This window comes from Pyxicephalus adspersus, chromosome 4, assembly GCF_032062135.1.
Source record: "Pyxicephalus adspersus chromosome 4, UCB_Pads_2.0, whole genome shotgun sequence".
Taxonomy (NCBI): Eukaryota; Metazoa; Chordata; class Amphibia; order Anura; family Pyxicephalidae; genus Pyxicephalus; species Pyxicephalus adspersus.
In genome coordinates, this window is record NC_092861.1 from 57739409 (window position 1) to 57755888 (window position 16480).

The following is a 16480-nucleotide window of genomic DNA, read 5'->3' on the forward strand; positions in this document are numbered from 1 at the left end:
TTTATTTGATGTCCCCCTTTGGTGATGTCTCATGGGGAGGGGCCCCAATGTAGTAAACATAGTTCGATTGTTAGCCCATGGTCTGTTTCTATCGCATGCCTAAGTTTTGTAAATATGTATTGATATATGTAGAAAAATCAAGTGGAACAACTGTGGTGATCAGGTACAGACAAGCAGAGCTTATTTACAAAATGGGCAAATATGGCTGCCAAGGCAATTATGTGCAATGACCTATATAACCAGTAAAGGCACTGAGTTCCTTTATCATAAAAAGGTGCATTCCAAATGTAATATATATTATCTATAATTTCTATTTGGTACTTAACTCTAAGATAAGTTCTCCAGAGCATCCATATTTATTGACACTCATCTATTTATTAACACTTTATTTTGTGTTATATAGAAATTGTTAAATATCCCCAATTTTCTTTCCCCCAGTATTAATAGCTGAGTGTTAATTTGGTTTGATCTTGGGGATCTTTGATGTACATATGGCACTGCAAACTGAATGAAAAAATTCCAGTATTTGTCATTTCACCATTTGTGAAAGGTCAGTTTTCATGTTCAGCAAACTTGTATCCTAGACTCTGAACTGGATGCATATGACACATGCTGCAATCAAGTGGAAGATCCCCAATTCTGTTCAATGTATATGCAGAAGAGACCTGCAATCAGCTGTACTACCTACAGACCTTTAGCTCCAGGTAAACTATATACTGTTTCTTTATTACAGTGTCAGCCAGCATTTCAGTATATCTGGTCTATTTTGCTTAAAGAAAAATGCTTAGAGAAATACACACTTTCTATTTTAGAGGGTGGATGTTTGGAGATCCTCACATGACATCTCTGGATGGACTGAGCTACACGTTCAATGGACTTGGAGATTTTACACTTGTTCAAGCATGTGCTGACAATATCAACTTCACTCTACAAGGGCGCACAGAGCAAACTCCTGGTGCACAAGCTACAAACTTCAAAGCATTTGCTGTACAGTACTCCTCCAGCAATGCCACTATAAAAGTGAGTGTAATTTGAGTGAATCTATTACATTTCAGTTTTTAAAAACAAAAAGTAAATAAATCAAAGGGTTTAGTGATGCCCTGAGAATATGTTAACTACAAACCAATACATACATTTTGTTTAAAGATAAGCTCTAAGTAAAAAAGAAAATATCAGTAACTATCCTGTCAGAAAGTCTGCCTATTTATATTGAGTAGAGGTTTATCTAGCGTGTCTGGGTGGAATGGCCTCTTGCTGTGGAGAATCAAACCAAATCCAGACTAATATGTCACAATTTATTTAAAAACCTAATATCATTGCTGTTATTTTTTTTACAGGTGGAGTGGTACCTTGAAAGTGATAATAGTACATCTACCTTTGTGAATGGTCAGATTGTGTCATTCAGTTACTCAGAAGGTAGGTACATAAATACCTCTGTGGACAGTGTTAAAAGAAAAGGTGTCAGTTCAATATAGATTTAATAAGGTGACCATTATAAGTATAGATTCTTTATCAATTATCAATTATTAGATTCTTTAATATCATGATTATAATATACAGGTTAGAAAGCCTTGGCAGGCAAAAGTTCAGACAGTTCCTTACATCACTGACCAAATTCATAGCTAGAACAATGGGCCTGATTTAATAAAGCTCTCCAGGGTTAGAGAGTATACACTTTCACCAGTGAAGCTGGGTGATCCAGCAAACCTGGAATGAATTTGGGCCAGGATTGAAAACATTTGCTAACAAATAGTAAATTACTTCTAAGAAATCCATTCCACGTTTGCTGAATCACCCAGCTTCACTGAGCAAAGTGTATCCTGTCCAGCCTTGGAGAGCTGAAATAAATCAGGCCCATTATGTTCAATTTTTCCTATTTTAGCTTTGCACTGGGCTGGCATTTCTTTCCTATGTCCCTTGCTGGTTGAACTACACATTTAAATGAAGTAACTTTATCACAATATTTTACTCTTTAAAACTTTAAACTTACTTCCTACAATAGTAATCACGTGGAAAGTCTAGGTTATATCTTCATTTCTTGATTTTAAAATTAATCTTAAAAACCACTAATTACCCCTGTCAAAATTGCCCCTTTTCTGTTCTCCCTAAAGTATACCACATCTACCTTTGTAAGACATATAATAACACATTGAACATATGTTTAGTGACGTAATTTACTTGACCCTGTTGTTCATTAGAAACTTGTTTTTTGTTCTATATAACAAGTAACAAATTGTTTTTTTATGATTTGTAGACATGGATGCCAAGATTAATGACAGCAACCCAGCTGTCTTTTTACTGAAAAATGACTCTATAACTGCAACCTTTGAAGGGGTTCTGTCTGTGTCGGTGTCTCAATATTATGGAATGTTCAGTGCTGTGTCCAGCCTTCCAAGTCAGTTTTTAGGCAAAACAACAGGATTGTTGGGTGAGTATCTCTCATCTATGCCCTGACCATTCTGCAGGCACAGCATTATAGGGGTTCACATTAGTTTTCTTATGCATTATGTGTGTGTAATTATTTCTTGTTTACCTACATAACATTTTTTAGGTACCTGGAATAATAACCAGAGTGATGATTTCACTAGACCAAATGGCACAACCATCCCCATGAACAGCACAGAAGAAGCCATATATCAGTATGGATTGTTATGTAAGTGTTTTGTTACACAATAAATCAAGGCACAGATAAGCTTGATTTTAAGAATCCATAGCAACAGATTTTGATATTTGGACGATATATATTTAAACACATTGTAACCTTATTTATTACAAATTTGTTAGTCTTTATGTCATACTTATTTCTTACTTAGGGCAAAGTATATTGTTTTTCACATTAGCTAAAAGAAGTAGCACTGAATTTATAATCATCCTGCTCAGCCACGCAGAGAATGCATTGATTTCAATGAGGGGGCCTATTCATATTCTTCAATATTAGAATTTAACAGGAAAGAAAGCAAAACTAATGCAAAGCACCAATAAGCGGGATTCGAGGTTGTATTTAATGACAAAATACACACAAAAACACATTTTTAAACTTTAACACATGTCCCTTTGTATTACTCCAATCTTGTCACAAATATATCCAAAAACATTGAAATGAATATACTTCCCTTTCAAAAAGTACATAAACAGGTTATTTTCTTTTTCTTTGCTGATTTGTAATGCTTGCACTTTTTATTTTAATTATTAATATTTTTAATAAATAATAAACAATATGATTATAGCGGCAACATATTATACAGCGCTGTATATTAAATAGGGGTTATAAAATGACAGACAGATACAAACAGTGACACAGGAAGAGAGAACCCTGCCCAGAAATAGCTTACAATAAAAGAGAATAACTTACTAATATTTTAGTAATTAGTACAATTCAGACATTAGGGATGATTTAAGATTTATTATATTACCACCACTGCTTACTTTATTTAATAACTTGCTCCTGTAATAGTTGCAATTTTTTTTAAAATTGTTATCATTCAGTGAGTGTGTTACAATTTTTCACCCATATTATTAAACTGAGCCTACAGTTTTAAAATAGCACAAGTAGTCGTTAAATACCATTATATTAATAGCATAGTAAAATTCAATTGAATTAAAATTCAATGTGAATTGTACATGATGAGGTGAAATATGTAGCAATTATTCCAAACGCTATTTGTTGGGTTATGTGGTAGCCATACTTGTTTAATAAAAACTGCTAAAAGTTTATATAGATACAAATAATCACACCCATCCTGAACTTATTTTGCTTTATTGTTGTGCTAAAATAAGAATAAATCTTTGTGCCATGTGTTCACTATACAGTTATGGGTTTCTGAATAACAATAACGATTTTCAGCATCTAATCAGTATTCCACAATTGATTTCATAGTTTGAATATTCTGTTCTTTTTTCTTTTACAATATAGGGAATGCCACAAATAATACCTTATTTACAAGAATAAACACATCTGGAAGAAGCTCATTTACGCCAATGTTCTTAAGTGATCTGATAACTAAAGATTCAACACTGTATGAAACGTTGCAGAAGAAATGCAATAACAAAACCGAATGTATCTATGATGCTATGAGCACTAACAATACCAATTTGGGCTTAGCAACAATGGCTGTTTATAGAAACTTGCAGCAAATCAAGGACACACTAAGTAAGTATCTTTATCTTGAGTGAGTAGTTTAATTACTTTACATCTCAGATTATACTGTTATAGCTCAGTAAAACTTGCCTTTGTAGTTTATACAAAAGCAAAGAATAAATGTCAGTTTGTTTCCCCACAACTTTCCAGTAATTCTGGAGAGTTTCCAGTATCTTGGTTATCAATAATGGATATACACTTGTTGTTTCAGATGCTGTACCACCTTATATCAACGGCATTAGAACCATTCAGACCTTCACAAAGACTGCTATCACGGTAAATTTTACTTCCAATGGAACAGGTGTGACATTTTCAGCTGACCCCAACACAAACCCAGACATTCAGTTGTTAGGTGAGTAATCACATTTGTAATAAGAATACACTGCTTTTCAATGTAAATGTTAGTATATAAACTGTTAAATTTTATTATTTTGATTTTTACATTTTTTTTGTTAAATCAGACTATTGATCCCAACAAAAAGCCTATATATGCTGAGAAACATGGCTAAGCAGGCATTTGTTTCACATTTGTTTTCTTTATATATTCTTCTTAGTAAAATGTGTATTAGTCAAAACAAGTAAACTTTTAAAAACTTTCTTTTTCATAGTTCTCATATATATAGTTGTTATGGTATTTAGCAAAATTTGTATTACTTCCAACATTTTCTTTTTTTTTAACAGCAAATGGATCTTTAACATGGACACCAAAGAATACAGAAGGATTTGTTTTTACCCTTGTAGCTACCGAGTCCAAAGGCTTTTCATCTACCCTACAGCCCAGCTTTGTTATCTGTAACTGTACACTAAAAGAACAGTGTAATTACAACATGACAAGGAAAATTAATAGCAGCTCTCTTTCAGTAAGTCAGATACATGTATATTACCCATGTACAGTGTTTTGAAAAGTTAACATATGAAAATGATAAAAAGAATCATATCCACAAAACTGATCATTTAAATCTTTACCCATGGCAAATAATCCCCATTGTGTTTTATTAGTTTTCACTTTGTACCAGCAGGTGGAGCTCTCATCTTCTTTTAGTATGCAGGGAAGCCATCTCTCTACAGTCAGCCAATTTATCAGTACTTCACTCCTTACCACAGCTTAGTTTAAAGTTTTAGGCTATGTACACATGTAGGATTTTGGTCACTGGAAATAATCTTTCAATATCTTTCCAGTGTGCTGTACACACAGCGCCTGTTCTATAGAAAGTGAGGAGGACGAGCTAGTGGCACCCTCCTGTGCTCTCTTCTCCATTGGCATGCATGGTGGTCGTTCCAGACTGACATTCATTGGTCAGCTGTGGCAGATTTTTGGCTGAAATGAGCAGGACCTGGGTGATGATTATCTGACATGTGTATATAATCTTTGTCACTATACCTGGAATTAAAAGTATCTAGGGTATTAAATATGAAAAAAAATGAAATGACAGATGAAAAAATTAAATTCATATCAATCTGTTTTTTATGACACACATTTGTGCACAAAATTGCTTTTCTAGTCACCTCTCTGAAAGAAGTTCTTGCTTGAAGAATGTTCAGCAGAAATATTAGGTTGATATTTATATTTGGGAACAATGTTTACAGAAGATAATACAAAGTATAGTTTACTGTACAGTCATAATGAACACCATTTGAAAATCTAATTCTTCTCATTATCAGATTGCTGGATGTGTCTGTACAAACAACTATACAGGAGAATTCTGCCAGAACCCACCTAATCGCTGTATGCAAAGCTGCTACCCTAGCGTGCCATGCGATAATGCGAATGGATGTGGGCCATGTCCAGCTGGCTTCACAGGGGATGGACTCCATTGTACAGGTAGGTATTTTATGTTTGTGTTCTTCTAGTATAGACTATACTAAACACTTACTAATAATTTTCCTATGTTTTTATTTATTTTATACTGTATATATTATACTCTAAACATCTATACTGTTACTCTTACATCAACATTTGCTTAGAAGTGCTTTGTCCCATGTAGGCACAAAATTAGAATTCATGTATTTTTCATGTATTCATTAATTTTTACCAATTTGAAATTGTTTTTAAAATGTTACTTTTTATATAGAAATAGGCATTAGAGGACAGGACATTAGTATAGAAACATAAGAACATGAACTATCAAGAAAAAATCAATAACATTACCAATCATCATCGGCGCTGTACATAATATAGAAAACACTAAATACAAATACAAAGCAAATACAAAACAAAAAGAAAGCATTTTGACCATAAATAATACCAACATTGGCCATAAATTAACTGTTTTTATTAGGCCTCATCCCTGAGAAATTAAAAAAAACAGAAGGACTACATGACTGGGTTAGGAATTATTATTATTATTATTATTATTATTATTATTAATAAACAGGATTTATATAGCGCCAACATATTACGCAGCACTGTACATTAAATAGGGATTGCAAATGACAGACTAATACAGACAGTGATACAGGAGGAGAGCACCCTGCCCCGAAGAGATTACAATCTACTAGATGGGGGAATTTACACACAATAGAAGGGGAATATGTACTGGTGGGAAGTAGTGATGGTTTCAAAAGACAGAAGAAGATGGGTAGGCAAGTTTGAAAAAATGTTTTTTGAGCGCTCTTTATTTAAACAATTAGTTGGGCTAATGCATGATATAGAAGTCTTACATAATTTGGGGTGGACGTCAAATGGTAGGGAGGATTTGCAGGGGAAAATGCTGTGCTCATTGCTGAGAGATCATTCTGAAAACATGGATGAAAAAACGAATGTTGGATACATTTTATTTGGTTATAGTTATGTATTTGTTTGTTGTAGTTAAATAAAGCACTTCTGTGGCAAGTTCAAATCCATGTTGCAAATGGTGTAGCTTTTTGGGTACTTCTTTTTTTATTGGGGTAGCTTTTTGGGGACTTGTCAAATCCAGTAACTATGGCATTTAAATCTATTATCTAGTACACGGCCAGCATAAACATGTTCACATATACTTAGAAATCTGAATAAATGGGACACAACATTCAGCAGGGTCTCCCCAGAAAGATATTTTGTATGTTATATTCTTTCTCTTTAAAGAAGCATAATCATACTGAATTTACTTTTTTTTTAGACTATGATGAATGTTCTACAAAAAATAATTCATGTAGTGAATATGCATATTGTAACAATACAATTGGAAGTTACAACTGCACATGCAAAGAAGGATTTATTGGTGAGTATTCATTCCTGCCAGGACCATATGGCAACTGCGTAAAGTGTTCTGTAAGAGTATGTAATTCATTGTATTTGATTGTTCACAGTCACAATCTGTTGTGCAGATTGATCACTTTTTTATTATCATTATTTATTCTTTATTTTTTTGCCAGAAAGTGTCATATAGCTTAATTATTGGCTGATATTTTGTTCACTAAAACCATCCAATCATGCAAGCGGAATCATGTTTTTTTTTTAATACTTTTTATCTTGTGATTTTGTATTATTGAACATGATTTTGGCTGGTGATAACTATCGGGGCAGAAATGTCTTTAAACATGGGAATCCTGCTCACATTGTATGTTATCAACAGGTTTCAGGTGTTCCCATTCAAATAGTAAAAACAATGAAAGTGTAAATATGTTGTTTCATCTCATCTACAGGGGATGGCAGATCGTGTTGTGGTGCATGTGATTCCAGTTTTTGCAGCAATGGGGGAACATGTACAAAAAGCCCACCATTCTGCACTCCTGTATGTCAGTGTCCTGATGCCTATACTGGGGATTATTGCACTGAAACAAAGGACAGATATCAAGCACAACTACCCTCAAGTAAGATTACAACTTGGTCTAAAAGTATATTGTTTTTGCTTGTAACCCCCTTTAGAAAATCTTCCCAACTGCTACATAGACCGCAAAGAAAAAAAAAACTGATGAAATTTAGTTTTGTTGTTAGAGTTTTTATAAAATAGTGTCTTCTGCAAATATAAAATAGTGCGTACAAATCAACATGTTTGACTCTGTTCTGGTTAGAAGTTTAACATATAAATTTCAAGCTAAAAGCAACTGAGAAAATCAGTGGAGAAGACACCTTGGGCTCTGTTTATAAAACATTCCCTGTTGGGGATATTCCAGAACCATGCGTTTCAATGGCAGTAATTTTTTTCCACAAGCGAATGTTGGAAGGAATGTCTCATTCCATGTTTTATAAATAGAACCCCTTATTTACTACTTTTATTGTTCCTGCCAACCCTAAAACTATATATGCTGCTTTGAGGGAGGAGAGGATTTTGTCTGTAGGACCATCTCTTGAAGAACCTAATTTTGTGTATACTGTGCTCCAAAGCTTCTGATATCTCTGAGTGTTATTAAACTATTATTTAAGGAAACATTATGACAAAATAAAGGACAACTGACCTTAGTGCCTCAGATAATTATTAAAATCAATTATAATATATATATGCAACGCTTTGTTATTTGATGTCACAATCAGCTCTGTATTGAATGATCTTTGATATTAGATACTTTTTTTGAAGCCTCTCATTATTAAAACTCATTAAAACTTTTAATCAATAGTTCTGTGGTGACATTTTAATGTGTTTATTCCTATATATATATATATATATATATATATATAGATATATATTTATATATATTTTTTTTTTATTATTGTTAAAAAAGAGGCCCTTGGTTTAAACCTTATTTTAGTAAGCTAAATTGTTAATGCTAAATATCCAATCTTATACTCTAACTGGTAATTTCTTGTTCACAGATACAACAAAAAAGTCTGTGTATGTAACCTTTGAATCTACAGACAAATTTAATAAAGAAGATGTGTACTATAAGGTATGTGTATTTAATAGTAATGCATAATATACTATAAAATATTAAGCGGAATGTTTAGCTAAATCGCTGAAGCTGTAGCACAATAATATAATAGATAGACATAAAACACTGTTAGACAAATAATAAATATTTGTGTGTGTATTTCATAGGTGGTAAAAAGAAATTGGGAAACAAAATCTTACACTTTGTTACTTACAGATTCTTTAATTTTGGTAAAATATCAATAAAACGATCAAACTAAAACTCCTATTTTTACAAATCGATAAAACTCAATACGTGTACTGAAAATATTGCTTATGATATTAGAAAAGTTCTTTGTTGTATGTTAAGAAAAACATATATTTCTTTTAAAAATGGTTTTAACATTTTGTCAGGTACAAGTGCAGAAATACTAATTTTGTTGCAGCATGGGTTCTTCTATACATATAACAGGTCTGAAACAGAAGAACTCTCATAATTCTTATATTTTTCTTCCAACTGTGCTCCTTATGAAATAATGTCCTTAACCATGATGTAGTATAAGACATAGATACAAACACTTTTTTTTAATGGCGAGGGACCAATTTATTAAAGAAAATAAGACTTCTTAAATGATTATTTGTGTGAAGATTTACTTTAATTATTCAATCATGTGTAAATGAAATAAATAATCAGGAATTCACTTCACATTGTTGGATAATGAAATATTCACAAAAATATAATGTAAGCATGCTTAATCCTTTAAGTAAATACTCCCTACTATGTTTTTTTTTATTAGTTTTACATTTTCTGATTCTCTAAAACAGGGGTGTCAAACTCAATACACAGTGGGCCAAAATTAAAAACTTAGAAAAAGTCGCCGCCCAAACTTGAAACTGAAATAGTACTGCTACTCCAATTCCCTGCGTCAAGAAAACAGTCCCATGCGCGGCTTAATGTTATGAGTGGCTGGAACTCCCTCTTCACTGAAATAGCACCGCTACTACAATTCCCTGCGTGTATAAAACAGTCCAATGCGGAGCCACGTATAGGCGGAGAGGCTGCTGGTCTATAGATGCTAGTGATGCCGGGAATTGTAGTAGCGTCCCTATTTCAATGCAGCAGTGGGCCAGCTGCAATTCATATCTAAGATTTCTTTGGGGGCAAAAAAAAAGTTGCAGCGGGCTAGATTTGGCATGCGGGTGAGAGTTTGACACCCCTGCTCTAAAAGGTCAGATTGTGATTAGTATTAGCTTAATGTGTTACAATGGTAATAGGACATCACCAACGCTACAGGTGCTCCCTTGATATTAGATCTATAAAAAAAAATCATGAATGGTAATTATTCAGCAATAGTTGAGGATCCTACTTTTCTGGAACAAAGGTTATAATATGATCCTGTAAATAAAAATCTATATATGCTTTATATGTAAGCTTTCTGACTTTAACAAGATCATCAAGCTATATAAAGACTTGAAATAGAGGTTGGCAGAAGATATGTACACTTCTGCATCAGCCTAACATATGTTTATATCTATAAAGAAGAATAGCGAAGAGCCTTGACCAATTTGACCAATCAGTTAATTTCATTTGCCCATCAGAAAATACCTGACAAAACTGGGAAGTGTACACAAACGTATAATTGCTGCCTTTCGTGACTGGTGGAATTTGGTACATATTCCTCTCCTAAATCATAGGTTGATTCTCTTCTTGGGATGTGAACATGTCATTTACTTTGCTTTAAGTACCCTATCAGCACTTTTATTACTCACAGTAGAAAGGAAGAAAAAAGAACTAAGGTGCTATTTTAGCCAAATGTATGCTGTTAGGATATTACTAAGCGGATGTGAGAATGGCTTAGGGAAGGACAGATAGAACAGTGAAAATGATACCGCTTTATGCATGTGTCTTTACTATCTATGTGACTTAATTACAGGTTATAATTACTTCCAAATCAATGATTACTGTACATAATCTTTAACAAAAGTGCTGAAACCATCTATCTCATCTTCATGTTCCCATACAGATAGGAACAGTTCTAGAAAAAACTCCACTTTATGTAATGTCTTTGTTTGATAAAACAACCAGTGTGATGGGGAACCTTACGTAAGTGCAACCTGTTTTTTGTTTTGCTTTGCATTAAGAAAAGTTGTTTTCTGTTGTATTTAGTTTAAGGTCTGTGTTTTTTTAGAAGGTTTTAATACAGAACACAGTTAACCTATTCAGGGAACTGCCATCTAGTATTTGTGATGAACTTTCTCTCTCTCTCTCTCTTTCTCTTTAGTTATAATTAATAGTTTAATAGATTTCTGCTATCATTATTACTTTTGGCCAAAAGCACCACCCAGTTTTAGTTGGTGCAGCAACTTCAAGTAATGTTGCTTTGTTCAGTTTATTATATTTTTGCTTTGTCTTGTTGCTGTTTCTTTATACAAAAAGCAGATATGTGAAAGTCGAAGGTTTTTTTTTTTTTTTAGTGAGTATTTTTTTTTGTATGTTTATGTTTTTTTTATTTTTCTTTTGCAGGAATAGTACTAATAATTGGTCTACAAATTTCACAGCACGTTTTACATATAAGGCAAATAGGACAATAATTACATTCCTTAATGAAGACCTTTTGAAGTATTTTTCCCAAAAAACACAAAGAAGCAAACGCACAACACAACTAAATATAACTGATGTACAAAATGGTGATTCGTGTAAGTGTTTTTCATTCTTTACAATTTGTGATATTGCTGTTAACTGTTATCACATACTTATATTGGTTGGTAGGAAATTTAGCTGCTCTGTAACTTCCTGACGTAACCCTAACTAGTTATAGTGGCAAACACTTACTTAAACCTGGCTTGCCAAAGTGTGAATGAGCATGTAGACTTCCTGTAGCCAACTAAAGTAGTAAAAACTGTATTTAAAGACCTGGATTCATCCATGCTAATACCTCGATTTTGAATTAAGTGTCCCAAAATCCTTATAGTTTAAAAAATGTTTCATGGATAAAAACACTTTACAATTCCAAAATGCATCTTGAACTTCTTAAATTCACATTGTATACAACAGAACCCAAATGTCATAATTGAGAAGACATAATTTTCTTTAAAAATTGTGATGACCTTGCTGTCCAGTGGCAAACAGAATAAGATGTAGGGGAGATGTTGAGGAAATTTAAGATGCTTTTAATGAACACATAACACAACTAAAGTATGTGGATTAAAAACCTGTGCTTAAGAGATGGCGTCTGGCGAAGGACTGACTGAGAACTAGGTGTCCACAGATAATGCAGTACCAAGATTCCTGCAGAGACAAGATCAGAATACAGGCTATTGACAAGCAATCTGTTCACCAGACAAGGAATTTAAGAGCATTTCGAAAGCAGAGTCAGGTCCTAGGCAAAATGTTAACCCAGACAGCACACACTGGCAGGGTCAGAAACAGGCAAGGTCAGCAATGGTAAATCTTACAAAATCAACATAGCCCCAGAGTGTGTGCTAGGGATGTTGATAAAGTACATCTCAGGCTGAATGGCTAAAGGGAAGCTGCTATTTGTTTGTTCTCTTTACTGCTGCAAGTGACATGGATGGACAGAATAAATTATGCTTGATAGTGTGATGGCACAACATGGGATTGCCAGGCAGATAACCATCTCCTAACAGAAATGCAATGATATATGAATCAGTCTGAATATGTGTGGGTTTTCTCATTTTTTTTTCAATACACTTTTATCATTCACCTGACTCAAGGTGTATGGTAGTAATGTTGTAGTGTCTTTTAGGAAAGCAGCACAAATCATTTAAAGTAATAAATTAATTAAATAACCCTTTTTTTTATTTAGTGAGTGCAGATGAGCTGGCGAAATTAATGTCATGTGAGCCTGGCTATGTACTGGATAGCAAAACGTTTGAATGTGTTTCCAAATGTAATTCATACTGTACGGAAAACGGAATTTGTAAACTGGTTGAAGGCAATGCTACCTGCACGTAAGTAAACATCTTCTCCTAATAATGTTGTCTCAAAGCCTGCACCTATAGCAATAGCCTACTATCCCCATCCTATATACTCCAACACCCTCATTAGCTCTGCCTTCCACTGCTCTGTCCATTCTACATACAAAGATTATTGCTTTGCCTGTGATATTTTTTGTCACTGATAAGAATAACGCATATTACCTAAGATTATGTGGGATTTAGCTGCGTGACTTTCCTAACTGGAAAAGTGATAGCAAAGGATTACAGCTATGGGTCATTTTGAATTCTCTCATTAGGCTGATTATTTTGCAGTCTGCTGGAATATACAATCCAATTATTTAAATGTATTGAATTATAATTGTTTAAGAATAATGCCCAGCTAGGCTGTTTTCCTGTATATGCACATCAGGTTTGTTTTTCTCTGCTGAAGATTTAAGTAATCTAGTACCCATAAACCATGAGCGAAGGGTGTTTTATTTGTTTTGATATCTGCATATAATGTGTTTTCCAAATTTTAATAAATCAACAATTGAAAAAATGGCAAAATATAAAAAGCAACTGTATGTTCTTCATTTTGCATTTTGGTTTATTTCAGATGTAAACCATTTTCTATTTATATCACTTCTGGTGAACATTGTGAGAATATCTCCATGAAACTTAATGCATTCTTTGGAATATTATTTGGATCTCTGGCCTTCCTCTTCCTGCTGATGCTGGGTATAGTCTTGGGAGTATACTACTATTGCAAGAGGAAAAGCAAGAATGAATATGACGATACAGATGAGTGAGTGACAAATACTTGTTGTTTGCTGTATATGTTCCCAAAAAGATGCCATGTTTGTACTAATATTGAACAAAAAGTATATTAATAAAGCAACAGACAGTGGATCAAATTGCAGAGATATGATACTGCAGGGACAAAGTATGATACAGTGATAAATGTATATACTGTGAAACTACAAAACAATGAGCAGAAAGCCAAACAGATGTTTTAAACTATTATGTTAGTTATTCTGCAAGATTGTTTTTGAAAACATTAATCGGTGGGTTATTATTCTACAAAGATGTAATTTTCTCAAGTTCTATTTTATTATAACAGGGGAAAAATCAATTTCTTAAATATCATACATTTGCCCTTGTGTACTATATGTAAAATGTGGTATTCTTGTGATTTGGGGTACACCCAAATCTTTTATTTTGTTTTTTGTAGATCTTGAAGAGGTAACATATCCCTTCTGCCTTCATACTTGTTCTATAAGTGATATGCCTTATATGTATGTTTTTTTCAGGTTGTACCAAACAAGATTTAGCTGGAAACCATCATTCCTTCCAGGTGAGCATATCTTTACCACCAGGGTAGCTCAGACATTGCCCCCACCCCTTTACCATTTCCATGTAACTGCCTATTAATTGTAAATTGTACTTTTACAATTTGTATATGAACTGATTTTATTGATATCTACTGCTCGGAAAGATATGTAACACTTCTCTGTATTCAAATGTCTAGCTTTTGAAAAACTAGGAGAAAAAGAGATCCCATCTTTAAACACAGATAAATCTCCGAATTTGATTACCTGGAAACCACACTTAGAGAAAGTCGACAGTATGTCAGAGGTATGTATCACTTACTGTGTATCTATTGATATACAGTCCAATTTTCATCATTATTTGTGTATTAACATTTGGTTTATTACTGCATATAAAAAGAGTTTGCTCCTGTGGATAAATTGCTTCTGCACATAATCTGGTGCCTGTGTTGAACACAAAAAAATGTGAAGGGAAATTTAACAAAATGTACAGATTAATTTCACTTAAATGGGAGCTTCATTCTTAGTAAAGTTGTCTTTAAATTTAGGCACCACCTACTCGGCAAAAAGTACATGATGGAATACTCACCTTCTTTATTGTTTTTACAATTTGCATGGTTTGGCTCTGCCCAGTGTTGCAAGTTTATGCAAGGAAAACAGTATTTTTTTTATAGAGCATATGCTATTTATTTCCCATCCAAGAAGAAAATTGTGTAGGGCAGTTGTTCAATGCAGGAAGATGGTTTAAGCCAGTTGATTTTTATATATTTACTTGAATATGACCTAGCAACCAAAAAAACTGACCAGCTTGGAAAACAATAAAGTTCCTAAGAAAATAACATTTTGTGCAATTACAACCTCTTTTTAAATACCTCAGTATTTACTAAAGTAATTCACATGAAGGTACTATTTTGTTATTAGCATTTCATTTGGTTGCTGGAAACCAGAGAAACTCATTTCATGTATGCACTACAAGGCACTAAATATGTACATTGAATCAAATTTCTTATTTTTTCTTTACTTTTTCCTAGGTCAAGATAAAACGTCCAGAATTTAATACTAATGTGAACAATTATGGATAAAAAGCTGAATTAAACTTAAGCTTTTAAGTTTTCCATGATGTTTCCTTAAAGTGATATGTACAGAGAAGAAACAGACTGTCTAATAATTACCAAATATAATGAAATGTTAATGGAACTGCATCCCTTTATAGTTAGGGGTTGTACATCTTCTGTATTAAAAATATTTATTAAATAATAACCCTACTCTAAAAGAACAACATGCTGCCTATCTTACCTTGTGTTTTGTTACTGATGAAATCACTATGCTAAGTAAGGATGTATTTCAGAGGTAAGCCTATACTCTCATTCTGCTCTGAATAAAAAGCTCTATAAGGTTTCATAAAGCTGTACTGTAATGAAGGGAAGTTTTATGGGAATAGGCTGATACCATGTTAATTTTTATAGTTTTTACACAAAGACCTGTCAATATATTTTAGTACTGTAAAAACAGTTTTTTCGATTTTTAAACTTGAATACATCTGAACATTAGGGCTTTCCTCAGTTTATATTGCCTGTTTGTCTTGTTACATACTGTTAAAAAAACTTAAGAGTATATTTTTGTATCAGCCTTGTATAGCATTTGATCTTAAAGGTGTAATTTGTATCTTATAAACTGTATTAATTAATCAAACTATGTAATATTCCACCTAATATGCAATGCACCAGAGCTTCTAATATGCTAATGATTTTGACTAAACTTACTGATAAAGTATTTCTTTCTATTGAAATGCTTGTCAGTTTTAATAAAAAAATATTCATGTTCCCTCTTGGAGTTTAGTTTTACTTTGTTGGATCATGGTGTATCAATTTTCTTTTACTTAAACTTTATCCTGTAATATTTGCTGCAAGGAATTTACTGCACAGTTGTACCCATCACAACTGGAAACTACAGTATTGATATTTGGCTAAACTCATCAGACAGTATATGTAAAACTAAAACCCTAACTGCAGCCAATTTGTATATATATAATTTTTTTTAACAAACATGAGACCAAAATGAAAAAGCCATGTGTGAAAAAGTAATGTCACCCTGTAATTTATTAGACTGGGGAACCACCTTTAGCAGCAGTAACTTGCGGTAATAGTTTTCTGTATGACTTTATTACATCTTTGCGAACCCTATGTGAACCCTTTTTTTTACAACGTTACTTCAGAGGTTAGCTCTCCCATCACAGCATTTTAATTTGGTTGGAGGGCTGGATTACAACTACTTGAATTTTTTCTTTTTCAGCCATTCTGCTGTATATT

At 33.2% G+C, this 16480-nt stretch overlaps 1 protein-coding gene across 1 annotated transcript in view; it reads left to right on the plus strand.

Annotated features, from left to right (window-relative positions):
• LOC140329775 (uncharacterized) overlaps positions 1–15996 on the plus strand; it is a 35425-nt gene extending 19429 nt beyond the window's left edge. The window contains exons 31-49 of the mRNA XM_072410167.1: positions 585–704; positions 815–1020; positions 1338–1416; positions 2255–2428; positions 2552–2653; positions 3914–4150; positions 4350–4490; positions 4820–4998; positions 5801–5960; positions 7237–7338; positions 7763–7930; positions 8871–8944; positions 10929–11008; positions 11429–11601; positions 12732–12876; positions 13460–13648; positions 14154–14197; positions 14372–14478; positions 15203–15996. Of these exons, the coding sequence (XP_072266268.1) occupies positions 585–704; positions 815–1020; positions 1338–1416; positions 2255–2428; positions 2552–2653; positions 3914–4150; positions 4350–4490; positions 4820–4998; positions 5801–5960; positions 7237–7338; positions 7763–7930; positions 8871–8944; positions 10929–11008; positions 11429–11601; positions 12732–12876; positions 13460–13648; positions 14154–14197; positions 14372–14478; positions 15203–15253 (2531 nt within the window). The 3' untranslated portion in view covers positions 15254–15996. The remainder of the gene's footprint in view (positions 1–584; positions 705–814; positions 1021–1337; positions 1417–2254; positions 2429–2551; positions 2654–3913; positions 4151–4349; positions 4491–4819; positions 4999–5800; positions 5961–7236; positions 7339–7762; positions 7931–8870; positions 8945–10928; positions 11009–11428; positions 11602–12731; positions 12877–13459; positions 13649–14153; positions 14198–14371; positions 14479–15202) is intronic.
• Positions 15997–16480: the final 484 nt, after the last annotated feature.